General features: G+C 41.6%; 1 protein-coding gene across 1 annotated transcript; it reads left to right on the forward strand.

Moving 5' to 3' along the window:
* The first annotated feature begins 10285 nt into the window (after positions 1–10285).
* On the forward strand, positions 10286–21347 carry LOC142463877 (astacin-like metalloendopeptidase). Its single transcript, XM_075566694.1, has 12 exons — positions 10286–10446; positions 11705–11772; positions 13478–13537; positions 14687–14746; positions 16072–16206; positions 16290–16407; positions 16795–16973; positions 17253–17331; positions 17433–17560; positions 18044–18156; positions 19117–19350; positions 20827–21347. The coding sequence occupies exons 1-12, from the start codon at positions 10286–10288 to the stop codon at positions 20827–20829; spliced, it is 1338 nt and encodes a 445-aa protein (XP_075422809.1). The 3' UTR covers positions 20830–21347.
* Positions 21348–27914: the final 6567 nt, after the last annotated feature.

Consider the following 27914-nt stretch of genomic DNA (forward strand, 5'->3'; position numbering starts at 1 on the left):
GTACACTTTTTTTGTTATACATTTGCAGCTGGGAGTCTGTGATAGATATTCTCTATACCCTTCACACCCTTTTATTTCCTGAACTGCAGGTGGGGAGGGGGGGAGAAAGGGGGTCACTGATGGTCAGTCTCCAGTAAGTCCCTGTAGTGAGTTTCTGTCTGACAAACCTGAGATTGTAGACCAGAGGTCTTCGACTGAGCCACTGATTGAGCCACCTGTGCTGAAGCAGGGATATCCTGAAACTTGCCCCACCTCTGGTCTACAATCTCAGGCCTGCCAGACAGAAACTCATTACAGAGACCTACTGGAGACTGACTAACAGTGACCCCCTCTATACCCCCCCCCCCCCCACCTGCAGTCCAGGAAACCAAAGGGTGTGAGAGGGATAGTGACCCCCTCTATACCCCCCCCCACACCTGCAGTCCAGGAAACCAAAGGGTGTGAGAGGGATAGTGACCCCCTCTATACCCCCCCCACACCTGCAGTCCAGGAAACCAAAGGGTGTGAGAGGGATAGTGACCCCCTCTATACCCCCCCCCCACCTGCAGTCCAGGAAACCAAAGGGTGTGAGAGGGATAGTGACCCCCTCTATACCCCCCCCCCCCACACCTGCAGTCCAGGAAACCAAAGGGTGTGAGAGGGATAGTGACCCCCTCTATACCCCCCCCCCACACCTGCAGTCCAGGAAACCAAAGGGTGTGAGAGGGATAGTGACCCCCTCTATACCCCCCCCCCCCCCCCCACACCTGCAGTCCAGGAAACCAAAGGGTGTGAGAGGGATAGTGAATCCAAAATCTCACAGGCTGCAAATGTATAACAAAAAAAGAGCACCAAATCTATCCAAGAAAAGATTCTCATAGAATTTTGGGGCTTAAATAAATGTAAGGCAGTTACTGTATGTTTGCATCAGTCTCCTCCCAATTGTAGGAGACATTCATACCGTACATAGGTCCCTGTGTCTCTTGTATTTCTGTTGATTTATTTAATTATTGTGCTGTGTATGTAATTGTGTATGTATAATAGTGTGATACAAAAACCATGAAATATATTTATATACCGTCAACGGCTTTGTGCCAGATGTGCCGCCTTCATTGGTTTACAAGGTAATATAATTATATATATATATATATATATTATCAAAAAATAAATAGATGATACCGTTCTGTGGCTAACGAAATGCTTTTATTTGTACGAGCTTTCGAGATACACTGATCTCTTCTTCCGGTGATGTTAACACGGTACTGATACCTCTACATGTATATATATATATATATATATATATATATATATATATATATAGCAGAAAAAAAGGTGTGCTCATCCTCAGAGAGTAAACAACGCTGTGTAGTGCTCTAACACAGACCTGACCATTTGCTGGATAATGTGTATGAAAACATAATTCCAAATCCTTGAAGTGTCCCACGATTAATAACCCTTTAAAGTATCACACCACTTCCATTGCATCAATAAGCTGGAAGAGCAACATCCCTTGCTTGATGAATACTCACACTTGCTTGTGTCCAGTCTCATACATTGAATAGGATATCTGTGGTGTAAAAGGAGCAAATCACTCACTGTTAGATGGGTCTTTTGTGGGTCTTTTCTTCCATGGACGTGTGCTGCCTGTTCTCCAGGATATTCAGAGGTTTGATGAGGAGAGATGGAGCACTACAGGAAAAAACTGCTAGAGAGTTGTGTTCCCAATAAAAAGGTTTAATGGATTAGAGCATAGTACACAAAAAATGAGCCCTGGGGCCCCCACCAACGCGTTTCGAGCTTGCGCTCTTTCTCAAGGTGCACCTTGAGAAAGAGCGCAAGCTCGAAACGCGTTGGTGGGGGCCCCAGGGCTCATTTTTTGTGTACTATGCTCTAATCCATTAAACCTTTTTATTGGGAACACAACTCTCTAGCAGTTTTTTCCTGTAGTGCTCCATCTCTCCTCATCAAACCTCATCCTCAGAGAGGCTGCGGAGAAGTCACGGCATTGGATGTATTTTAACTTTATTTTTTCACGGACATTTATGTGGACTTTTCATTTGATTGTGATTAACTTCTCAATATTTATATATTTGTTATTGATTTAATATTTGACTATTTTTTAATTAAATCGGGCACTATCTTATTTGTTTATATCAGTATATTTTGTCTAATATCTTCAGTTGTTCTAGCACTATATTGTCCTTATCATATACCCTTTCATTGGGTTTGAATTAATATTACAATATTATTTTAATTGGATATATTGAACGAGCGTTTACAGTTCGTTATACTGTATATATATATATATATATATATATATATATATGTATATATATATATATATATATATATATATATATATATATATGTACATCTTCTGTAATAAATAGGACAGCAGCTTGGCCTCGGGCAGTGGAAGACAGTAGAGGGTGGGATTGGGTGTAATTCCTCAGTAGCAGAAAGAAAACCCATAAATCTGCACAGTGATTAAGGCCAGATCCCTGCACCCCCCCTCCTCCCCCCCCAGGTCCCCAGAGATATAAAAGACAGACAATGACACCATGATAAGAATTAGAGAACGCTATTGAATTCCTTTCAAACTGAAATAAAGATCATCTTTGTACAGATTTTGTGTATGTGTATCTGATACACGTACCAGGAAAAAAGTACTTTTTAAATAATGTATCCATGTATTTGGCTTCTTTAGAAATAATCAATAACTCTTAATGTGGCAATTTACTTTTTATTTTACATCCTGTATTCTTAACAGTTTGTGTAAAATTCCTACAGTAGCTGATTATTGTTAGCCTCCCGTTATACCTCTTTGTCTGTACAAAATCTGCCAAGAAAAAGATTTTTCTTTCTATTTTTTTAAACCAGTTACACAGTTACCTAGACAGTTACATAGTCACACAGTTACACAGTTACACAGTTACACAGTTACCTCATTACACAGTTACACAGTTACACAGTTACACAGTTACCTCATTACACAGTTACACAGTTACACAGTTACACAGTTACACAGTCACACAGTTACACAGTTACACAGTTACACAGTTACACAGTCACACAGTTACACAGTTACAGAGTTACACAGTTACAGAGTTACACAGTTACACAGTTACACAGTTACACAGCTAGTTAGACAGTTACACAGTTACCTTGTTACACAGTTAGTTAGACAGTTAGACAGTTACATAGTCACACAGTTAGTTACAGTTACACAGTTACCTCGTCACACAGTTAGTTAGACAGATACATAGTTACATAGTCACACAATTAGTTACACAGTTACACAGCTAGTTAGACAGTTACACAGTTACCTTGTTACACAGTTAGTTAGACAGTTAAACAGTCACACAGTTAGTTATGCAGTTACAGTTACCTCGTTACACACTTAGTTACACAGTTACATAGTCACACAGTTAGTTACACATTTACACAGTTACCTCGTTACACAGTTAGTTAGATAGTTACATAGTCACACAGTTAGTTACACAGTTACACTGTTACCTCGTTACACAACTAGTTAGACAGTTACACAGTTACCTCGATACACAGCTGGTAAGACCGTTACACAGTTACCTCGTTACACAGTTAGTTAGATAGTTACATAGTCACACAGTTAGTTACACAGTTACACAGTTACCTCGTTACACAGTTAGTTACATAGTTACATAGTCACACAGTTAGTTACACAGCTACACAGTTACCTCGCTACACAGTTAGTTAGATAGTTACATAGTCACACAGTTAGTTACACAGTTACACTGTTACCTCGTTACACAACTAGTTAGACAGTTACACAGTTACCTCGATACACAGCTGGTAAGACCGTTACACAGTTACCTCGTTACACAGTTAGTTAGATAGTTACATAGTCACACAGTTAGTTACACAGCTACACAGTTACCTCGCTACACAGTTAGTTAGACAGTTACATAGTTACATAGTCACACAGTTAGTTACACAGCTACAGAGGTACACAGTGACAGAGTTACACAGTAACCTCGTTACACAGTTAGTAAGACAGTTAGATAGTTACACAGTTACCTAGACTGTTACATAGTCACACAGTTACACAGTCACACTGTTACACCATTACATAGTCACACAGTTACACAGTTACACAGTTAGTAGACAGTTACATAGTCACACAGTTACACAGTTAGTAGACAGTTACACAGTTACATAGTTACATAGTTACATAGTTACATAGTTACATAGTTACACAGTTACACCGTTACATAGTCACACAGTTACACAGTTACACAGTTAGTAGACAGTTATATAGTCACACAGTTACACAGTTAGTAGACAGTTACACAGTTACATAGTCACATAGTTACACAGTTAGTAGACAGTTACATAGTCACACAGTTACACAGTTAGTAGACAGTTACATAGTCACATAGTTACACAGTTAGTAGACAGTTACATAGTCACACAGTTACACAGTTACACAGTTACACCGTTACATAGTCACACAGTTACATGGTCACACAGTTACACAGTTACATAGTCACACAGTTACACAGTTACATAGTCACACAGTTACACAGTTACATAGCCACACAGTTACACAGTTAGTAGACAGTTACACCGTTACATAGTCACACATTTACACAGTTAGTAGACAGTTACATAGTCACACAGTTACACAGTTAGTAGACAGTTACACCGTTACATAGTCACACAGTTACATGGTCACACAGTTACATAGTCACACAGTTACATAGTCACACAGTTACACAGTTACATAGTCACACAGTTACACAGTTACATAGTCACACAGTTACAGTTAGTAGACAGTTACATAGTCACATAGTCACATAGTCACACAGTTACACAGTTACATAGTCACACAGTTACACAGTTACACAGTTACATAGTCACACAGTCACACAGTTACACAGTTACACAGTTAGTAGACAGTTACACCGTTACAGTCACACAGTTACAGTTAGTAGACAGTTACATAGTCACATAGTCACATAGTCACACAGTTACACAGTTACATAGTCACACAGTTACACAGTTACATAGTCACACAGTTACACAGTTACACAGTTAGTAGACAGTTACACCGTTACAGTCACACAGTTACAGTTAGTAGACAGTTACATAGTCACATAGTCACATAGTTACACAGTTATTAGACAGTTACATAGTCACACAGTCACACAGTCACACAGTTAGTAGACAGTTACACAGATACATAGTCACACAGTTACACAGTTAGTAGACAGTTACACCGTTGCATAGTCACACAGTTAAACAGTTAGTAGACAGTTACATAGTCACATAGTTACACAGTTAGTAGACAGTTACATAGTCACACAGTTACACAGTTAGTAGACAGTTACATAGTTACATAGTCACACAGTTACACAGTTACTAGACAGTTACACAGTTACAGTTACACAGTTACATAGTTACACTGTTACACCGTTACATAGTCACACAGATACACAATTACACAGTTACACAGTTAGTAGACAGTTACATAGTTACACAGTTACACAGTTACACAGTTACACAGTTACACAGTTTGTAAGTTAGTTACACTGTTACGTAGTCACACAGTTACAATTAGTAGAAAGTTACACAGTTACATAGTTAAACAGTTACACAGTTAGTTAGACAAATACATAGTAGATGAGTCTGAAAAAAGACACGCATCCATCAAGTTCAACCTATGCTAAATTTAGATGACAGATACTTATACTATATTTGTATTTACAGTATTTTGATCCAGAGGAAAGCAAACAAAAAATCCAAGTGACACATCATACAAGTTGCTGTTTTAGCCTTATTTTTAATTGTATGTATGTATGTCTTTATTTATATAGCGCCATTAATGTACATAGCGCTTCACAGCAGTAAAACACGTGACAATCATATAAATAACACATACTACAAATAACAGATCATGGGAATAAGTGCTTCAGGCATAAAAGTAACATTTAGGAAAAGGAGTCCCTGCCCAGAAGAGCTTACAATCTAATTAGTAGGTAGGAAGAACGTACAGATACAGTAGGAGGGAATTCTGGTAAGTGCGTCTGCAAGGGGCTAAGGTTTATGTATCAGGTGTATAGTATCAGCCACAGAGCTACGTATATGCTTTGTTAAGCAACTGTGTCTTAAGGTGGGTATTAAAGGTGGATAGAGAGGGTGCTAGTCGGGTACTGAGGGGAAGGGCATTCCAGAGGTGTGGGGCAGTCAGTGAGAGGTTTAAGGCGGGAGAGGGCTTTGGAACTTCTTCAGAAGTGAGAAACTAAAAATGCCTAATGACTAATTAATGTGAGAATCTAATCCAGTAACCCTCCCATGATATGTTATCTCTGTGATGGGAAACCTTGTGAGAGGCACAGGAAGAATTCAATGGATCATTAAGAGCTTTTGTCTCGCTAATTATTTGAGAACAGGAGTTTCTATCTTTGAAGCACTGTCACTTTAATATGACTGTGTCTTTCACACAAAGGATGCGCAATGTAAATAAGTGTCTTTGTTGGGTCCCTGGATGATACTCGGGCAGCATACTGTAACTGGGGGATAACATTGTTAATAGTGGTTTCATAGTTTAACAAATGTTTAAAAGTGCTGCAAATGTAGGTCTTAAACCTGACACACAAACACACACACACACACACACACACACACACACACACACACACACACACACACACACACACACACACACACACACACACACACACACACACACACACACACACACACACACACACACACACACACACACACACCGGCCTCTCCACAGAACATAGACCTAGAATCAAAGCTAAATCATGTCACAGTAGCACAGGGATTTCAAAGATGCATAAGTCTGGGATAAGCGAGAAAGGGGGGCTCAACTCCAGTCCTCAAGACCCCCCAACAGTTTAGGTTTTAAGGATATCCCTGTTTCAGCACAGGTGGCTGAATCAGTGGCTCAGTTGGAGACCTGACCTGTCGGGGGGTCTTGAGGACTGGAGTTGAGCCCCCCTTTCTTACTGTGTTTAGAGTATAAACCTTGTAAAAACCTTTCTAAAATGAGATTGATAGAGCTTTGATCCCACAGGGTCAGGATTTCTTGACGTGGTGCAGTATCGCTGCTTGTGATAGAATCTTCACCCACGGAATGCAATGTTTGGCACAGGGAAATTATTGTCTCACTTATTACACAGCATATACAAGATATTAAACATTAATAGGATATAGTGTACAGTGTAGCAGCTAGATTATATATTCTTCTGTTTAAAAAAGGCAATCCAAGCGGCACTTTAATGACAAAAAATGTTGTTTTAATATACACAGCCTTTGATTACCTTTATTGAAAACTAATTACCTAAGCTGCCGATCGATTCATTGTCCTGTGATCAATCAGAGAAGATCCTGCTTCCCAGGGATCACTAAGTGTCTGCCCTTCAGTGTCTATTAATCCTCCACTCAGTGTAACTCAGCAGCTACAATGTATTCTTAAATTACTAAGGCAATATTAGGTTTCTAACCTCTCAGGGTCCTTCATCAGGTAGGCAGAAATACAGAAATAAAATATTATATGCAGTGTATGTAAGATGGATATCTGGTTGCAATGGATGGGGAGAGACTGTGGGAAATAAGATAAGGTGGAAACAGGTCGCCTGGTGTGAAAATGACCAGTAGAGACACAAAAGGCTTTTCTCTATTGAAATGCAAAGGCAGCTCAGACAGAGAGAAGACGGGAGGGGGAAGTGCAATGGGACAATACAGTGTATGTGTATAAATAACTATCTATATACAGTATTTATCCAACATAACTTTTTTCTTTTTTTAGTGTTTTTTTAATTGGGTTTACAAGCATTAAATAACAACATTACAATACAGGAAAAACAAACAATAAGAAACACAGAAAAACATACTTTTACACAAAACTATTTTTGGTATTGCTCAAATTACTTATAATTTCAAAATTCAACACATTAACACAAATAATAATAAAGAAAAAACAGATTATAGCGTTTTCAAAGATTAACTTACTTGCTTAAAGAAGTATATGTGTAGCACCGTGGATAATACTATACACAATACATAAAGCTTGGTCCTCTACAGAGGCACTTACCAGAACGCCCTCCTACTGTCTCTATAGGTTATTCCTACCAATTAGATTGTAAGCTCCTCGGAGCAGAGACTCCTCTTCCACAATGCTACATTTATGTCTAAAACACTTATTCCCATGATCTGTTATTTGTATTATTTGTTATTTATATGATTGTCACATGTATCACTGCTGTGAAGCGCTATGTACATTAATGGCGCTATATAAATTCTCCTGACGAAGCTGACAGAGATCAGCGAAACGCGTAGAGCTAAGCCTGCAAGTGAGAGCTGCTGATTCCTGAGCCGAGAGGACCCATTGCTGCATACCCGCCCCTTTCTCCTAGTATCTGGAAGCAGCTGGGACACCGGCGGATGTGACGCAGAACGCCATCCACCGTTGGGGCACCAGCGGGCGAAGCACGGAACAAATGTGATACCACTTACCCTCTATAGCGTCAGTTCATCTTTCAGCTCACCGCATAATTTGATGAGCCTTTATTGAATGTACACCATATTTACTACGACCCACTTACCTGCTGGAATTAGCTATCAGACGGTCTTCTGCAATTACTGTATTTATATCCTACTTCTTGTAAGTAGGTTCTCCGTAAGAGCCAAGATCTATCCGTTTATTCTAAATTGTTATGGCTTTATTGCACTAGATACTTCTCTTTTATGTTTTGGGGTGTTCCGGGCCTATTCTCCCTCCTATCCTTGGACGCATCTGCATGTTACAGGGAATCTGTACCATTCCCTCTGGAGGTTGAGATTTTTTGTTTGAATTCACCTTACACCTAATTTATATATCCTTGATCACTTTCACATATCTATCACTTGTAATTTGTTTTTAAAGCGCCGTTCTAAATCACTTGGGTTCGCTATATAAATAAAGACATACATACATATATACATACATACATACACAGGGTCCCCTGATGAAGTCATCATAGATGACGAAACGCGTAGGGCGTGGTCTGATTGAAGCTGTCATTTGTCCATGAACTTTGGTGCATTTGGAAGTGCGACGCTGGTTCCTGGTCCTCCTTGGGTTTGTTGCCGGCACAAAGATTCTTGAACTGCTGCATACATTGAACACAGAATCGGAAGGACGTCATTTCCGGCCATCCGGTACACGGAAGAGAGACACGGAAGGGAGCCATTACATCGTACCGGACAGCGTTGCTGGCTTATGAGAGCCTATCTCATACCTGCTTATGTTTACAGCACCTTTGTGAGTGGGCATTTGCTCTGATTTTAAGTTCTATAAACCATTGTTATTACGTTAATGCACTAGGTGTGCGCCTTTTTTCTTTTCTCTTTTTTATACATACATACATACATGCATACATACATACATACATTAACATCAAAGCTCTCACCACACAGCCTCCTAACAGAATCTGGCATAAGACTCCCCATTCACTATCTCCCCCATCAACAGTATACTGTCATATTTCCTCAAGGGTAAAATTATCAGTGACACATCGCAATCAGTCTGAGGAGACCCCAAGAGGAATGCTCAAATATCTGTATAATTGAATTCCTATCTTGTTGTGACATCGTATAAAAAATATAACTTTTTAAATGTCTGTTATCAGGGAATAGTGCATATAAACATGCACACACACTCACCCACATATAGACCTACAGTGTGGATATATATATATATATATATATATATATATATATATATATAATATATCTGTGTGTGTATATATATATATAAACAAAAAAGGAGAACGTAAGCGCTCACTCTATATGATCAATTGTTAATAAGTCTACAATGATCAATCTATAATCTATACCCAGTGCAAGGTGTAGGCTGAATGTAGAAACTGAAGGTGCAGACAGGGACTGTAGTGATAATTTAAAAACGTTAGATGATATGAGTCAAACAACAATAAATCCCATAAAAAGAAACCATGAGAATATAACGTAGAGGGCAAGGAATTGGCCAAAGGATTGTCTATTCCCAGTAACCTTGCAAATGAATCGAGAGAACCTTCTGATGCCGTGACTTCTCCGCAGTCTCTCACAGGATGACCACATCCAATTAGGATCTAGAGAAAGGAGAAAAAGAGAGGTGCGTGCCACTTAGCATAATTCTGTTGATCATTTATTCTCAAGGGTAATAATCTTAAAAAAGCACACACACAAGTGTAGCTGGAACAATCAGCATTTAGAGTTAATGCATCTTGTGAGAGATGATACTCAGATAGAAGTTATGCCTCCGCCAAGAATCCTTATTGCACTCCGCAGATTAGTGCAGGAAGCAAAAGTTCTTAATGTAGAACTCCTCCAGGAGAACCTCCAGGAGAACCTCCAGGAGAACCTCCAGGAGAACCTCCAGGAGAACCTCCAGGAGAACCTCCAGGATGCACAAAGGTAAATACTTGCAACACTTGGCAATCGGTAGTCCCGTTTTACCACTGCAATGGTTGAAGTGAGGCAGTGTCTCGATACACGGAATTCTCGTGGTGACGGGATGACGTCATACGTCTCAGCGTGCCGTCCCTACGCGTTTCGTCACTACACGTGACACGTGCAATAAAGATTCCTGGCGGAGGCATAACTTCTATCTGAGTATAATCAATCACGAGATGCATTAACTCTAAATACTGATTGTTCCAGCTTCACTTGTGTGTGTGCTTTTTAAAGATTATTACCCTTGAGAATAAATGATCAACAGAATTATGCTATGTGGCACGCGCCTCTCTTTTTCTCATAGAGAGAGAGAATTTCATGTGTGTATGTACATGTGCCCCCTGCTAAGCGGTATCATCCTGCCCACTCCTCACATGAGGGGAGGGGGAGGGGGAGAGGCAATATCTCAATGCTGTTTGGTAATTGGCTACCATTCTCTTACTGGGGGTATATATTCATTTCCCAGCTGTAGTTTAACACAAGCTAACAATGCTGCTCAGCACTCTGATTGGGATGTCCGCTGCAGCCTGGTCCCTTGGCCTGGCTCTGCCAATACTGGTACGTCTATGGCTGCAAGATTCTTCCCACTCAGATACTGCCCATCGTTCTCCTGTATCTGCTTATGGAGGAAGGCTGATTTGTGCTGACTTTATATTAATGAATTTTATTGTTTTCTTTCTAGGTGACACAAGAGGATACCAGCCGGGGTAAGTACTATTTGGACATCCTGTAATCACACATTATCAGTAGAGCAGCTTCCCTTTGCTGGTGAAAAGCTCAGCTCCAAATCAAATGAACGGGAGCAAAACCTTCTCCAGCTCAGGGGAAGATGTCTTCACAACATATTGATCGTATCTGGTTCTTGTAGGCATATTTACTATGAAAAGAGTTGATTTGTTGTAAGTTCTTTATAGGTAAAATGATAGTGTACAGTACAGAGCTTACAAAATCTCCCAGGTGTGTCCTACAGTATACTCCTAAAGAGACGCCCTGCGAGGTTTGGGAAATCACCCTTTATGGATCTGGGGCTTAGTGCCCATGACTAGCGGTTTGTTAATAACATATGTATGTTTTATAGATGATATATTGTATGGTGTCTATGTTTTATATTCACCTCCCATTTATTTGCAATGCATTGGTAGCCTCGGGCATCAAAGGGGTTAATCATGCAGAGGGGCTGATTCTGTAAGCTCCGTTAGCGCTTCGCGTTGGCTTTCAGGGGGATTTCTGTGCAGATCGCACTGATCAGCGCTAACGGAGCTTACAGAATAAGCCCCATAGAGTTTTGTAACCAGTCCTATTTGCTAACCCTGTGATATCTCCTCCCATAGCGCTAGCGTGGAGAAACGCATTTTATGGCTTAATACTTATTTTATCTCTTGAATTAACTACATCAGGCTGGAGTATGGTCCGGCCGCACAGCTGATCCCATTAAGGTTTGGGGGTGTTTGCGAGGGGTTTGCTGTATTTATAGGACAATTGGGTAGAAGTATTAAGGCAAAAGTGGGACAAAACCAACTGCCCCATACGTAGCAAAGACAAATTCTAATTGATTCTAATGAAACGTTTTCTTTGATACATATTGTGCACAATTTTTTCCCACAAACTGCACCCCTTTTGTCTTTATACATATGCCCTCCTGTTCTAGAAATATACCCACTGCTCATATCTCATATCCTGTTACACTATTTACAAAAAGTATCTACCTGGTATTTTTTTTAATCTCAGTGGTAGAACTTAAATAATACTTTATCTAAAAAACACATTATGTGTAGCTATACCCTATACACTAAGCTATACACCTATATACTTTTACATTATTTTCTGTCTTCCACAAATATCTCCTTTTTTTATTTTGTTTTTTGGGGAGGAGGGGGGAGCATAAAATGATTGCCATTTTAATATGGGGGAATTAATTAATGGTCCCTCCTGTTGTGTAATCAATAAGGGGTTTCATGCAGTTGTTCTCAGCCTTTTTTTAAATTACATTGTTCTCCCCGTGCTAGAAAATATTTGTTCCCCGAATCCCTAATTAAGAAATATTATTGCTACTCGGACTATTGGTAACAAACCTGTGTGACCGATCCCAGGCAGTATAGTGTCCTGGAGGTAGTGGGGGGAACACACGCTTAATAATCCCCGAAACTGCCCCTCAGTGTGTGCAGGCAGCATGAGGGAGTATAGCTGTTACTCACTGCGGGAGCTTCCAAAGTCACGTACCACAATGCCTTGCTGTAATAGATGCAAAGCATTGTGGGGAGAGACTTTGCAAGCCCGTGCTTTAAGTGATAGTCATACCTCTCACGCTAAGGTGCACAGTTTGGGGTCTTACTAAGTGCGCAGTCCCCACACGGGCTCAGGACCCCATTATAAGGCCTGGGATCTGCCATTACAGATTTGTTTTGGGTGAACCCCTTAGAGACACCTCCCAAACCCCTGGGGGTTCCCGATCCCCTTGCTGGGAATCACTGCACGAATGTAACAATATCTCTGTTTTTACTTGTTCAGGTCTCATTTGTGGTTAGCAGAATGCTTCATCGTCACACTGCGTTATTGGCATTATAAAGCATCATTTTGTGTGCGCCAACGTAGGAAACGGAATTTGATGTGTTCTGCAGTGTGTGTGCCAACTTTTTTTCACTACGGAAAAATTACGCTAGGGGCGGAGTTTGGAGGTTGTCGGTGGAGCACGCATGCAAATGATATGTAATATTAATGAACAGAAATGCGACAAAAATGCCAACTTTTTCTTGGTGTAAAAGACAAATGCAAATAGACACAAGTTATTCTTTATGCATCGCCCTTATCATTTGCAAACCTGTGTTAAGTAACATTATGGAACTCCACCTACTCTCACGCAAACCCCCTCCCCACAACGCAAGAACACGCACACGCGGGGGAACATGACACAGACACGTACATGTGTGTGCCTGTAATAAAAAAGCGCCAGTTTCTCAGACTCACCAATATTCCGCCTTTTTTTCCTTCTCAGACAACACATCTTCCGAAGACAACCGGACCATTTTTGAAGTGATAGAAAAGATTAATAGAGGTGAGTGATTGTGAACGGATTTGCACTGACCGCAGGAGCTTATAGAAACACGTAGTGGTGTCGTGTCTGAGATCAAAACAGTCTGAGCCCCGGAAATGATTTTATTTCCTCCTGTTCTATAAATATACCCACTGCTCAGATCATTACAAAAAAAGTATATACCTGTTGTTTTTTTTTGTTTTTTTAAATCTCAGCGGTGGAACTAAATTGATACTTTATCTAAAAACAGCAGTATAGTGTCCTGAGGTTGTGGGGGGAACACACGCTTAATAATCCCCCAAACTGCCCCTCAGTGTGTGTAGGCAGCATGGGGGGGGGGGGGAGGGGGTATAGCTGTCACTCACTGCGGGAGTTTCCAAAGTAACGCCCCACAATGCCTTGCTGTAATGGATGCAAAGCATTGTGGGGAGCGACTTTGGAAGCCCCTGCTTTAAGTGACAGTCATGCCCCTCACGCTAAGGTGTCGTTTGGGGTCTTACTAAGTGCGCAGACCCCACACGGGCTCAGGAACCCATTATAAGGCCTGGGATCCGCCATTACAGATTTGTTTTGGGCGAACCCCTTAGAGACACCTCCCAAACCCCTAGGGGTTCCCGATCCCCTTGCTGGGAATCACTGCACGAATGTAACAATATCTCTGTTTTTACTTGTTCAGGTCTCATTTGTGGCTAGCAGAATGCTTCCTCGTAACAGCGCGTTATTGGCATTATAAAGCATCATTTTGTGCGCCAACATAGGAAACGGAATTTGATGTGTTCTGCAGTGTGCGCGCCAACGTTTTTTCACTACAGAAAAATTACGCCAGGGGCGGAGTTTGGTTGTCGGTGGAGCACACATGCAAACGATATGTAATAATCAATAACAGAAATGAGACACAAATGCGTCAAAATTGTCCGCCAACTTTTTCTTGGTGTAAAAGACAAATGCAAATAGACACAAGTTATTCTTTATGCATCGTCCTTATCATTTGCAAACCTGTGTTAAGTAACATTATCGAACTCCACCTACTCCCACGCAAACCCCCTCCCCACAACGCAAGAACACGCACACGCGGGGGAATACGACACAGACACGTTCATGTGCGTTCCTGTAATAAAAAAGCGCCAGTTTCTCAGACTCACCAATATTCCGCCTTTTTTTCCTTCTCAGACAACACATCTTCCGAAGACAACCGGACCATTTTTGAAGTGATAGAAAAGATTAATAGAGGTGAGTGATTGTGAACGGATTTGCACTGACCGCAGGAGCTTATAGAAACACGTAGTGGTGTCGTGTCTGAGATCAAAACAGATGTAAGGTCGGGTGTTGAAAAGTATATTTGTTTTCATCAGCATAGAGGTGATATTTAAACCCAAAAGATTTTATTAGGTCACCTAGAGAGAGTGTGTACAGAGAAAAGATAAGAGGTCCCACCCTGGGATACCCCCACAGAGAGATCAATAGAGGAGGAGGAGGTGTTAGCAGAAGAGACACTGAAAGTACGATGGGAGAGGTAGGATGAGATCCAGGATAGAGCTTTGTTCCGAATACCAAGAGTATGGAGAATATGAAGGAGAAGAGGGTGGTCCACGGTGTCAAATGCTGCAGAGAGGTCAAGTAATATGAGCAGAGTGTAATGACCTCTGTCTTTGGCAGCATGGAGGTCGTCAGATATTTTAGTGAGGGCTGTTCCGTGGAGTGAGCAGTGTGGAAACCAGATTGTAGAGGGTCTAGGAGAGAATAGGTGTTGAGAAAATGGAGCAAGCGAGAGAATACAAGACGTTCAAGGAGTTTAGAGACAAAAGGCAGGAGGGAGACAGGTCGATACTCTGTGTCTCAGTTTATATACAGTGTGTGCATATGTAGGTATGAGGTATGAACAAATGACTGCATGTATGTATGAATGTATTTATGTATGCATGAGTGACTATATGTACTCTGTATGAGTGTATATATGTATGAGTGTATGTTCATATTTATGAGTGACTGCATGTATGAGTGTATGTATACATGAGTGACTGCATATATCAGCATAGGAATATGTAAGTATGTATGAGTGAGTGTATGGGTTTATGAATACATGAGTGAGAGTGTGGGTGTATGGGTGTATGAATACATGAGTGAGAGTGTATGGGTGTATGAATACATGAGTGAGAGTGTGGGTGTATGGGTGTATGAATACATGAGTGAGAGTGTATGGGTGTATGAATACATGAGTGAGAGTGTATGGGTGTATGAATACATGAGTGAGAGTGTATGGGTGTATGAATACATGAGTGAGAGTGTATGGGTGTATGAATACATGAGTGAGAGTGTATGGGTGTATGAATACATGAGTGATAGTGAATGAAGACGAGTGCATGACCTATTGTATTTCTGCCCATTATGATGTTACCGTCGGTCTCTACAATCTATTGATGCCCCATTTTGACACTGATGCTCATTCCTCTGAATGCACGTCACTGTACCCCCGAGAAATTACACCGTGCTTAAAACGGGTAAAGCAAAAAAGTAGTTGTACTGTGTGTGATGTGACTGATTGTCCTTCTTCCCAGGTATCCCCAAGCTTCTGGTGGAAGGTGACATTGCTGTGCAGATTTCCCGTAATGCCCAGAAGTGTGGCGGATGCAGATGGCCCAAATCCAGAAGTGGAATAGTTAATGTTCCCTATGTTATCTCCTCTCAGTACAGTAAGTTCCTCTCATTACTTACCTGTCCCTGTAGATGTTTAATGTAGATACCTGGCACTCAGCTTTGTTCCTTCTGTCCCCAGCTAATAATCAGAGAGCTGTGTTTGCTGCAGCCATGCAGGAGTTTGCAACCATGACCTGTGTGCACTTTGTGAGCCGCACAGAAGAGAAAGACTACCTCAGCATAGAGCCTAAAGATGGGTAAGTCCTGATTCCTCAGCGGCACATCCAGGGTGACTTGCAGCTTCCAGTGTAACTCTATACTATTGCTCATGGATTCTTTACTTCAACCTGGCAAAGAATTGCAGACCCATCTTACAGTGAATGGTTAACAAACCTTCTTTAGCATAATATTAGGGACATGGGACAAATGAGAATGAAATGAGTCTGGAGGTAAAACATTCCCACCGACTTGTCCCAACTATGATCTTACGCTGTCCTACTCCCTACTCCATACGTGTCCGTACGCTGCACCTGCGCATAGTGAAGAATCTGAATATCACACTGGTGTCAACTCCTTTATTTTTACAACGATTCTATGTTTCATTTGCAGCTGTTTAATACAGTGCTTTGTGTTTCCCCATTTAGCTGCTGGTCTGATGTTGGAAGAACTGGGGGCAAGCAGACTGTGAGTCTAGGCCCACCCGGCTGCGTTCAGTATGGGTTCGCTCAACATGAATTGACTCACTCTCTGGGCTTCTACCACGAGCACACCAGGAGAGACAGGGATAACTACATTGACATCATGTGGCAGAACATCTCTCCAGGTGAGCAGCATGAACCACTACACACAGATCATAAAACCCAGGGGGGCAGCCTGCTCATCAGAAGCTGAGGGTGCATTGAATTCATGGGACTGTCTGCAGTGGAGATGATTGATGGGCAAAGCCTAAGATCTTGGCTGCGTTGCCCGCACTTCTCATCATTCATCTGTAAAACTGGTATAACAGGAACGCTGCTTGTGGTCAACAAGCTCAATATGGAGTGAACATTAATTAATGCCATTATTTTGTAATTAAAATCAGTGCACTGTCTCATTACAGAAGACAAAATCTATTTTAAAATAAATGAAGGAAATACCATGAACCTTCCGTATGATTACATCTCAGTGATGCATTATGGCAGGTAAGTAGGGGTCTGGCCCATTACAGGAGCATGGACAGTTCTGTCTGCGAGAAGAAATCTTGAAATTGTTCAAGTACAACTAACAATGTCTCTTCCTGCAGGCATGCTTATAGCAAAACATTTGACAAACCTTCAATAGTGCCCATACCTGACCCCGATGTGCGTATTGGACAGAGATATGGACTCAGTTCTTTGGATGTGAAGAAGATTAATACCTTATATGACTGCAGTAAGAGCTTTCCTGACACTTGTATAGAATGTTCATCACCCTGCGAAGCCTCTGGCGACCAGGACAATCTGCATAATCTGCCCTGCACTGCTGTGGTTAAAGTGTCTGAATCTTTCCTATTTCACTTGCACTCAAGCAGAATTTGCATCATTTATTATAGCAAATAAAAATACTCCTTGTGGGAACATTCACATGTCTCAGACAGGCCTACAACCTTTGCTATTCCACATTATCTCCTAGCATATAATGCTTCCACTGCAGCAAGGGATTCTTGGTAATTGATGCAAATGAGCACACAGTGGCACCTTTTGCTAACATTTTTTTCTGCAGCTGACTAAATTTAAATGCTGATTTGTATTTCATTTTCTGTGAACCTGGCTTTTTGCTTTTCTTCCCAATAAATAATTTATATTAGGTTAATATAATTGTCTCACTAAAAATCCAAGCTCTGCTTACTAACTCTATAGACTTCCATTCCTTCAGATCTGTGTAGAGTGAAACTCCTTGATTCAGAAGGGACCTTCTCTGCTAATGTGGCTTCCCTGGGCCAGGATGGAGGCAGCTGCCTTTGGTTGGTCCAAGTCCCTGCGTCTAAGGTGAATAGAAAGCACACACCGGCTCTATAAGGACAGTTGGCTTCACCGCCAGTAACACAATTCTAGAAAGAAAGGATGTGTAAATCCATCCAGGGGAAGGTAACAGTCAAATATTGGATTGTTAGCAGTTATTGATACAGCCTAAATGGGCAGAAACTTGTACTGTACTTTATTTTAAAACGTATAATTCAGATGTGCTACACTGTAACTTGTGTATGTCATGGCAGCCCTAACAATGATAACCTGGCTTGAAACTTGCCTATTCGAATGTATCCCTTGTATTTTTAATCTCATACAGTACCTAGTATAGCACAAACAGGCAAAAAAATATATTGAGTCAAATTCCCCAAGATGCTTATTGAAAACCTAAAAATGGGCATTTAATCACACAGTGCATCTCCATATCTAGTTAAACGGAAGCTGTCTCGTGCACCCCAAAACTGGAACAACCTACCAGAGACTCTCACAGCCGCCACCAGTTTAAGTTCTTTCAATACTAAGGCTGTCTCACATTTTAATCTGGTCTGTAACTGTTTCACACGCCTATAATATATATTATCTCTAACTGTGCATGCAATGTCTTGTATATAATGTATAACCCTACTCACTTATGTAACTGTATTTGTAACCATGTACTATTTGTCTTAACTCTGTGCCCAGGACATACTTGAAAACGAGAGGTAACTCTCAGTGTATTACTTCCTGGTAACACATTTTATAAATAAATAAATCTGGTTCTCGTCTTTTCATCCAGGCACCAAATTGAGGAATCTATTATCAGATTCAATAAAGGACAAATAAAACCAGATTTAAAAGCTCTGAAGAATGGGGTATCACTATGGCCCAGTTACACAGCATTGTGTTACCCGTACATGTGGAAGTATATATAGATCTATAGTCGGATTTGTCCCTGGAGATCACATTAACAGCTCTCCTCGCCTTGTGCTCTTCCACCACCAGGTCAACCTGCAGCTCAGTGCTTTCAATGTTCCCTCTTCTTCTGGTGACTGTGCTGACAGCTACATTAAAGTATATGATGGAGACAGTAAAGCAGCAAAAGTCCTTCTGGGTAAGACCTGTGGGAACCAAGCAATCCCACCTCTGATTTCATCTGGAACGAAGATGCTGGTGGAGTTTGTGAGCAGTGAGCCAGCTCATCGGAGCCCATTTCGTGCCTCCTACAGTATAAAATGGGTAGGTCTCCCTTTCTCTTACTGGAATTCAGCTGCTTCAGCTCTGCTTGTAGGGACTCCCTAGCATGGTTAAAGTGTACTTGGATCACTGGAGGAGTTGGGTTATTCTTTTAGTAAATGCGGGAAGCTAAGTATCAACAGTAAGGCAACTTCTTGTAGTCTAATCTGTAAAAAACAAAATTTCCTGCTTAGTGAACAAACAATCATAAAGTCCCCAGCGCTAAAGTCCAAGATACCGTGATCTTGTAAGGCAGTCTCTGGTCTTTAAGATGGTAGTTGGTCTTTGGTATAGATGCTCCAGATGGGATAGTGTCCTTGATGTAGATGGATACACCGTATAAAAAACGCCAATAAGTTCAGTTGAGAGGATCTGTACTGGCTCCCCTTCTCCTCCGCTCCTCACACGAACCCCACGTGGAGACTGCTTACTGGAGGCGACCTCAATCCTCAATGGCGTCAGGGATGATCTCGTTACGGCACCCCCACCGTGATCTTGTAAGGCAGTCTCTGGTCTTTAAGATGGTAGTTGGTCTTTGGTATAGATGCTCCAGATGGGATAGTGTCCTTGATGTAGATGGATACACCGTCAAATGCCTGGGAGCTCTGCACACACACGCTTCTCAATGGAAGGAGAAGCAGCAGTCTAATTGCACAAGCAGGTGATTCTTGATTGTAGGTTCCTACAATCAAGAATCACCTGCTTGTGCAATTAGACTGCTGCTTCTCCTTCCATTGAGAAGCGTGTGTGTGCAGAGCTCCCAGGCATTTGACGGTGTATCCATCTACATCAAGGACACTATCCCATCTGGAGCATCTATACCAAAGACCAACTACCATCTTAAAGACCAGAGACTGCCTTACAAGATCACGGTATCTTGGACTTTAGCGCTGGGGACTTTATTATTGTTTGTTCACTGTTTATTATCAGGTTTGGAATAACCTGTCTTTATTGTCGCCTAGCTGCTTAATTCACAGCACTTTGTTATTCATTTATGTTGCATTAGCAGTTTATATTGTTTCAGCACATTATTGTTTTAGCACAGCACTGTTAGCACCAATTATTTTAGTGTAGGTTAGCGCTTTTGGAGGGGTTATCTTTTTTGTTTTGTCCATTTCCTGCTTAGTGTCTGACTTGTGTCCATTTTAATGATTTATTGCCTAGTTCCCATAACCAGCGTAGCTAGCACATGATCTGGGCTCTTAGAGCAGTTACAGCCAAGAAAGTCTTCTTCTGTTTATGGCTTTATACGCATTGTGAGACCCAGGAAGCGTGCGTTGTTACTCTGCCCCTGCAATGTGTTCATCCCTTGCTACCTGCATTGCAGGCTCCACTGGCAACAATTGGGTTAATATTAAGTCCCATATCCAGTCTTGAATGTCTCATTCTCATTCTTGCCCACCCGCTTTATCAGTGATTCCAAATACTGAAGAGATTAATATGATTGTTTAATAAATGCTTCTCATTGAATTTTTGCAGTGACCTCCCACTGATCTGGAAGATGAAGAAAGAAGATTAACGAGAGAACTGTTTGTAAATATTCTTTCGGAGGGAGCGTCACTTTTCTTTATAATAACGTGTTTTGTGTTATAACGAATGGGCCATGACCTGGAAATAATTCGATGTGATGTTCCCTGCAAAATGGGGCCAAGATAGCATGTGTCTGTCTCTGGATTATTGCTAATCGGGATGACTGTTATATTTTGGGCCCATGTTGCAGTGAAGTACCATTTTTAAAGCTGTAAATATGGAGTGACTTTAATGACCCCGTGATGGGGGGTCAGTGTAAGGAAGGTCACGCGCGCAGCTTCCTTACGCTGCATTGATTGCACACCCTGGGGGGGTGTTACCGTGCGGGAGATGCGTTGTGGGATACTTTGTGGCCTGGGACTTTGTATAAATTGCCCCCAAATCTCACACTGATGCGTGCTGTCACTCTGAGTTGTGACTTCGGGATTTGTTGTCCTTGACAAGTGTTAAAGTGACACAAACTTGCCATGTTAATGAGGTGCACAATATGTAACAAGACAATGCGATTTCTTTGTACGATTGGGATTGTTTTAACTTGGTGCTAAGTGCCAGTGATGGCTAATTGTAATAATGTAAGCGTTACTATGTTCTGTTGTAATACTAAAACCATGTACAGAGGGATTTATTGGTGCAATAAAACCAGACTTGTACATCAGACACTTGTCCTTCCTCCTTCTGCTGATATTCACTGACTAAACCTGCTCACAATAAAGCCAAATCAAGATTAGTTAGTGTGCAGTATGGCAACCAAGGGGTTAAAACCTGCTTGTTAAATGCCTTTTCAGTTCTGCTTTGCATGAGGGTCTGTGCCCTCAAATTACACTTTTTTAGCTTAATTGATAATCAAACAATTGACAATTAAGGAGGAACGATGTCTTCTCACGACATCAGTTTTACAGCCAACGTTCTCTGGTTTATACAATTCCCTGTAGGGTGGAGCATCGTATTGCAGGGATACTGAGACTACATTATTTCACTTGGTGAAATCCTACGTATATGGTTAAGTGAACCATGGTCTGTCATTGGAAAGTAGAAATGTGCAGAATTCTGCAATGACGAGTAGCAAGTTATTCATTTTACTCTCAGGGTTAGAAAGGGGTCTATTTCATTTAATATAGCTACGATTGGGAGATCCTGACAAATATGTTGGTATGATTATAATTTGGTGATTATTGGGAGAGGTATTTTGAATTAAAAATCCCCCACCCCTCATTCCAGATATCTAGTCATAAGTGTCTCTGGACAAGGGTAAGTGACAAACAGCTGATAGGTCTCACCCTTACAGACGTGTTTCTCGCAGGTCAAATAATGATATAAGAACTGATGCTAGAGTCACACACAAATGAGGTTTCTCTTGTACGAATCTCATATTTCCTGCCCATTATCACCTGGGGAAAATCAGACTACAAGACAGCAGCAGTGTCTGTTCACAAGAGCTCAGTTAGTAAGGTACGGGTCTGTTTTATTCCTGTTCTATGTCTCACTCCATGTGCTGTATGTTTCTAATCTTTTTTATTTTTCCCCAAGCACTAATGTTTTTGTTATATTAAATCTATAACTGAACACGTGCTGTTTTGCTCTCTAATTGATCTATTTACTTTTGAAGGGATTTCCTTCATTTTCGTACACATTTTTGTTCATTTGGATCCTCTTCTGGTGCACCACGGTGTAAATTTATTCTGGTGGTGGAAGTGTAATTGGGGTGTAGTCTGATGGTTTTAGGGGCTTTGAGGGATTATTTATAGTATCCTGCTGGGAGGTGAGATGGAAAACTGGATGGCCAGCTGTCTACCCCTCTCACTCACACGCGTGTACGTGACATGTGCATTATATGATGTAGGCTCTGTCCAAATGGGCAGCATGAGTAGTTTGAGGTTACAGATGTCAGGGCTGGGGTTAGAATCTTCATGATACCATCGATGAAATTCTAGGCTACAGAGATTTCCAAACCTCACAGATTTCAACTTCAAATGTACACTTTAATTTAATCTATGACGAGCTCACGTGGGTTCCCTAAAACATAACGTAAACAACAATTAATCTATTTGAAATAAAAAGGGAAATATGGAGATATATATATGTAGCCATGTTTAAAAATGGTATACAGTTCTCTCTCATGCTGGCAGTAAACCTGGTAAGTATACAGGATTGCCAGCATCAATCATGGAGGTTTGCCCTCACACCCTGGTGAGGTGTCATACGTACACCAGGGGAGTGGTAACATACTCTATGTCCACTGTTAGTGACACAGGAGGTGTGGCTATTCCCTAAGTTATATAAGACAATGCCCAAAAGTGAGTTGTCAATTAGCAGTTGAAGAGTTTGGTTCTATAGTAAGCAGTAAGATGGATCAAGGTCTGCAGCAGTAAGGCTGGCAGGCACAGAGAGAGTGTCTACACTGTGTCCAGGGACCTGGCACAGGTGGTGATCTCCCTGAGGGGAGAGGTGACCCCACTCCATTAGGAGGATGAGACCTTTTGAAGGGAAGAGCAGACTAATCATGAGCGGCTGAGTACTACCACTGTGAGGGGCAGTTGCTTACCCTGACAATAAAGATGCCCTTATTCACCAAAACCCTCATGTGTGAGTGTGGAGTTACTCAACAGAGGAAGACACCCAGAAGGAGTTCCTCATCAGGTCCATCTCCCTGCGGACGCAGAGATCCTGATGAGGTGGAGGCGCTGCACTGTATGTAGGTAGGACTCACAGCACACTACCTCGGCGCCTGTCTTGCTGATATCCCCATAACAACATCATGCGGGAGACTCAGGAGTCCTGTAGCCAACAGGTGCACCACCAGACACATCCATGTAATGGGGACCGGTTAGACCACAGGGGCCAATCTGAGATTGGGTGGGTCAAGGAGGGTCCAGAAAAACTATTACATATATGTCAGTTATATTCATTTTTCAATACTGATTCCAAGAGAAAAAGAGAAGATCATTTCCTTGTTCCAGTAGATCATTAAGAAAACGTGGTCCTCCTCGGGTCTGGAAAGTCATAAATTGGCACCATCCTAGAAATCAAAATAATGAAGAATACTACACTGGTTGAAAATGTGCGCCTTAGTTATTTTTAAAATAATTGCATTTTTATTGTATTGGTTTGTAGTCACTGAGACATTAGATGAATCAAATAGGACATGACATTTTTCTCAGGCTCATCGCATATACTTTAATACATAAACAAATTCATGTTAATCTTGTTACATTAACGGAAAACAATGTTTCAGACGACCTTTGTCATTGGGATGCAATCTTTTGTGTTTAAATATGTCTCAAATTTTTATTTTCTCAGAAACGCAAAAATATATTTAAAAATATATATTGATTTATCTTATATATAAGAGCAAGGACACGGCCATTTAAGATGATGCAACAAAAGATAAATATTTGTTTTCTCAAATATAGAGGTGATCCCCTATATATCACATACTGTAAACCATCGCATAGAGGTGATCCCCTATATATCACATACTGTAAACCATCGCATGGAGGAACGGTCAGGCCCTCCCATGATCAAAGTGAGCTATCACTACAGATGCCTGCGAAACATGTGCACAAGGCAAACAAGGCATGCAAAAGCACAATATTACTCTGACAATCTCCACCAAAACACATCAAACCCAGCTAACTTCTGGAAGGTTATCAACAATATATTCCAGCCTCCTAACCATCAACAACCAAGTAATATCACTAAGGGGGATATTACTCTGACAAACCCCACTGACATTGCAAATGCATTCAATGATTACTTTGTGGGGTGTGCCACTAACTTATTAGCGAAACGCAGCCCAAACCACAAACCTGAATCTCATCCAGGGAGTACCCCTATAGTCCCACCCCCTCCCAACACTGCCCACAATTTTAATTTGGCCCAGTATCTGAAGAGGAGATTATACAAGCGCTCCTCAAACTAAAACTAAGCAGCCAATGTGGACCCGACTTACTACAATCTAGGTTCCTACAACTTGGTGCCCCAGCCATTGCCAAACCAATTGCGTCCATAGTCAACTCTACTGCACCGACACACTTTATTCGAGCAAATACCCAGTATGTACCTGGCAGATACCTGGAATGCGCCACTCCTCACCTCTAACAAGCCCCGTTGCATTTGCCTTCCCAGCCTGGGTTCATGCCTGGCTGATGGGCGGCTGATCTGTTAAATGATAATGATTAGGATTTAATAGGCTGCAATGCTTCGCGTGTCTACCAGATGGCATAAATTCATGAATTGTAATGCAGTATATATATATATAATGTGCAGTATTGCAGCCAGCGGGAATAAAATGCTTCAATCCCTGCTTGGAAAATAACTCAATGCACTCGGGCAGAAAACAGTCACAAACCTCAATACACCCGGGTATACCCGAATTCGTGGGACTAGCCAAGCTCGAATAAAGTGTGTCGCCAGTGTATCCTGTCTGCAGGCCATATCCCTAAGACCTGGAAAACTGCCAGAGTTGTCCCAATCTTCAAAAGTGGGGACAAAAACACTGTCTCAAACTACAGGCCAATCTCACTTCTCCCAATTCTATCCAAGTCATGGAAAAATGTGTCCACTCCCAATTAAGCGATTTCTAACTACCCTGCTAAAAGTTTGCAATGAGACCCAGTGTGGGATGGAACGGGGACAACTCACTGGTGCAGTATTCCTAGATTTTGCAAAGGCTTTTGACACAGTTGATCATGCTATCCTGCTTAACAAATTCCAGAGCTCTGGAATAGAGAAGCATGCTTTAAACTGGTTTCAGTCCTACCTATCAGGAAGATCCCAACATGTGTCCATCTCAGGCTCTAACTCCAACCCCCTGGATATCACCTGTGGTGTCCCGCAAGGCTCTGTTCTGGGACCCCTACTCTTCTCAGTGTTCATTAATGATCTTCCCACAGCTTGTAAGGAAGCCTCAATACACATGTATGCAGATGACACAATCCTATATGCACACAGCCATAGCCTCTCTGACCTTCAACACATACTCCAGTCTGACTTTTTGGGACTCGAAAACTGGATTTCCCAAAACAAACTGTTTTTAAACACTGACAAGACTGTAACAATGGTATTTGGGACCAAGACTAAATTTGTAAAGCTTCCAGTGACTGAGCTCCTGATTAGAGCCAACGCTAATACCACCCTAACACCTGTCACTAGTTTTAAATACCTGGGCTTATGGTTTGACTCCCACTTAACATTCGGGATGTACATTGATACCCTAACAACCAAGACCTATGCCAAACTAGGGGTACTTTACAGGAACAAATCCTCCCTAAGAATCCTGGTCAGAAAGCGTATCGCACAGCAGATGCTAATGCCAATTATTGACTATGGAGACATAGTATATGGCTCGGCACCTCAAACCCACCTTAGCAAACTTGACACCCTCTACAATTCAATTTGTCGTTTTGTTCTCCAATGCAACTACAACACACATCACTGCGAAATGCTCAAAGAACTAGATTTGTCAACACTAGAGTCTAGGCGCAAAGTTCACCTTTCCTGTCTTGCCTTTAAATTCTTCATGGGCAAGCTACCCAGCTACCTGAACAAGCTCCTCACCCCTACCACTTGCAGCACTTATCACCTGAGATCAGACTCCAAAAGACTGTTCATGGTCCCAAGGCTCAACAAAGTATCCAGACGTTCCTCCTTCTCCTTCCGTGCACCCCAAAACTGGAACAACCTACCAGAGACTCTGACATCCACCACCAGTTTAAGTTCTTTCAAATCTAAGGCTGTCTCACATTTTAACCTGGTCTGTAACTGTTTCATACGCTCATAATATATATTTTCTTTAACTGTGCACACAATGTCTTGTATATAATGTATACCCTGTTCATTTATGTAACTGTACTTGTAACCATGTATTATTTGTTTTACTCTGTGCCCAGGACATACTTGAAAACGAGAGGTAACTCTCAATGTATTACTTCCTGGTAAAATAATTTATAAATAAATAAATATGTTCCATTGGTTACATCAGGGGGGCTGAACTCTAGTCCTCAACCCCACCCCCGAACAGGTCAGGTTTTCAGGATATCCCAGCTTCAGCACACGTGGCTCAATCAGTGCCTGCTTCAGCACACGTGGCTAAATAAGTCCCTGCTTCAGCACAGGTGGCTCAATTGTGCCACCTGTGCTGAAGCTAGGAAATCCTGAAAACCTGACATTTTTTTTTGGGGGGGGGGGGGATTGGAGTTGAGTTAAATGTAGGTGCTTGTAGAAATGGCCGAATCCACCCAAATCCTTTTCCTGCATTTTCTCGCATTTCCCCCCCAACATCCGCAAACGGATTTGGTCAGTTTTAATCCCCGCAGATGAATCAAAAACCGCCATTGGATACAGACAAAATCCGTCCGAGGGTTGCGGAATCCGCGGAGTTTATTGGTAATACTAGTAACAAAATCCACAAAACACGGATCGACCCTTTTTTGAGATTGATCAGCAGAAATCCACGGAACATAGGAACCGTTCGATCCGCTGCGGATCCAATATCCGCCCCAAAAACTCACCCGTCTCTAGAGGCTTACACCATTTTTATACGAATCAGACAAGTTTAATATTTTAGTTTCTTATTTTAAATATCGCCATAGTAACCAAATGCTGTGGAGTATTTATCCAATTCCCATCATTTATTAGAATGTATCTGATGTACATGTGGGATTCTGCCAGCCAGAGTCTCCCTCACATATACAGTATAGAGTTTAACTAATGACAGAAGCTTCATGTGAGTAGATCCGGAGAAAACAGGAACCAACTTATTTTTACAAAAGCAGCAAATGAATGAAATGTAACTTCCACACGGGTGGAATTCATCTTTCTAAGGACACCGCATTGATAAATTGCTGTAATGTTATTCCCACCAGGGGGGATTGTCCCTCTAATATCAGTCCCGTATAATGCACCTAATTGGCTGTAGCCCTCTTTCCCCGTGACTAAAGAGATGCTGTGTGCTGATTACCTGTCAGGTGTATAGGAGGCCTGATCCTCCCCCCCCCTGGGAGCCTGGGGTGATCATGTTCTTTGGTATGCAGCGTCTC

The sequence above is a fragment of the Ascaphus truei genome, chromosome 12 (assembly GCF_040206685.1).
Source record: "Ascaphus truei isolate aAscTru1 chromosome 12, aAscTru1.hap1, whole genome shotgun sequence".
In the NCBI taxonomy this organism is placed as follows: domain Eukaryota; kingdom Metazoa; phylum Chordata; class Amphibia; order Anura; family Ascaphidae; genus Ascaphus; species Ascaphus truei.

Excerpts from the sequence above, each read along its gene's own strand:
- LOC142463877 (XM_075566694.1), top strand. The coding sequence starts at position 10,286 with ATGCCTCCGCCAAGAATCCTTATTGCACTCCGCAGATTAGTGCAGGAA. Across the intron at positions 11,773-13,477 it reads AATAAGCCCCATAGAGTTTT|ACAACACATCTTCCGAAGAC; the intron begins GTAACCAGTCCT and ends TTTCCTTCTCAG. Across the intron at positions 16,408-16,794 it reads AGCATAGAGCCTAAAGATGG|CTGCTGGTCTGATGTTGGAA; the intron begins GTAAGTCCTGAT and ends TTCCCCATTTAG.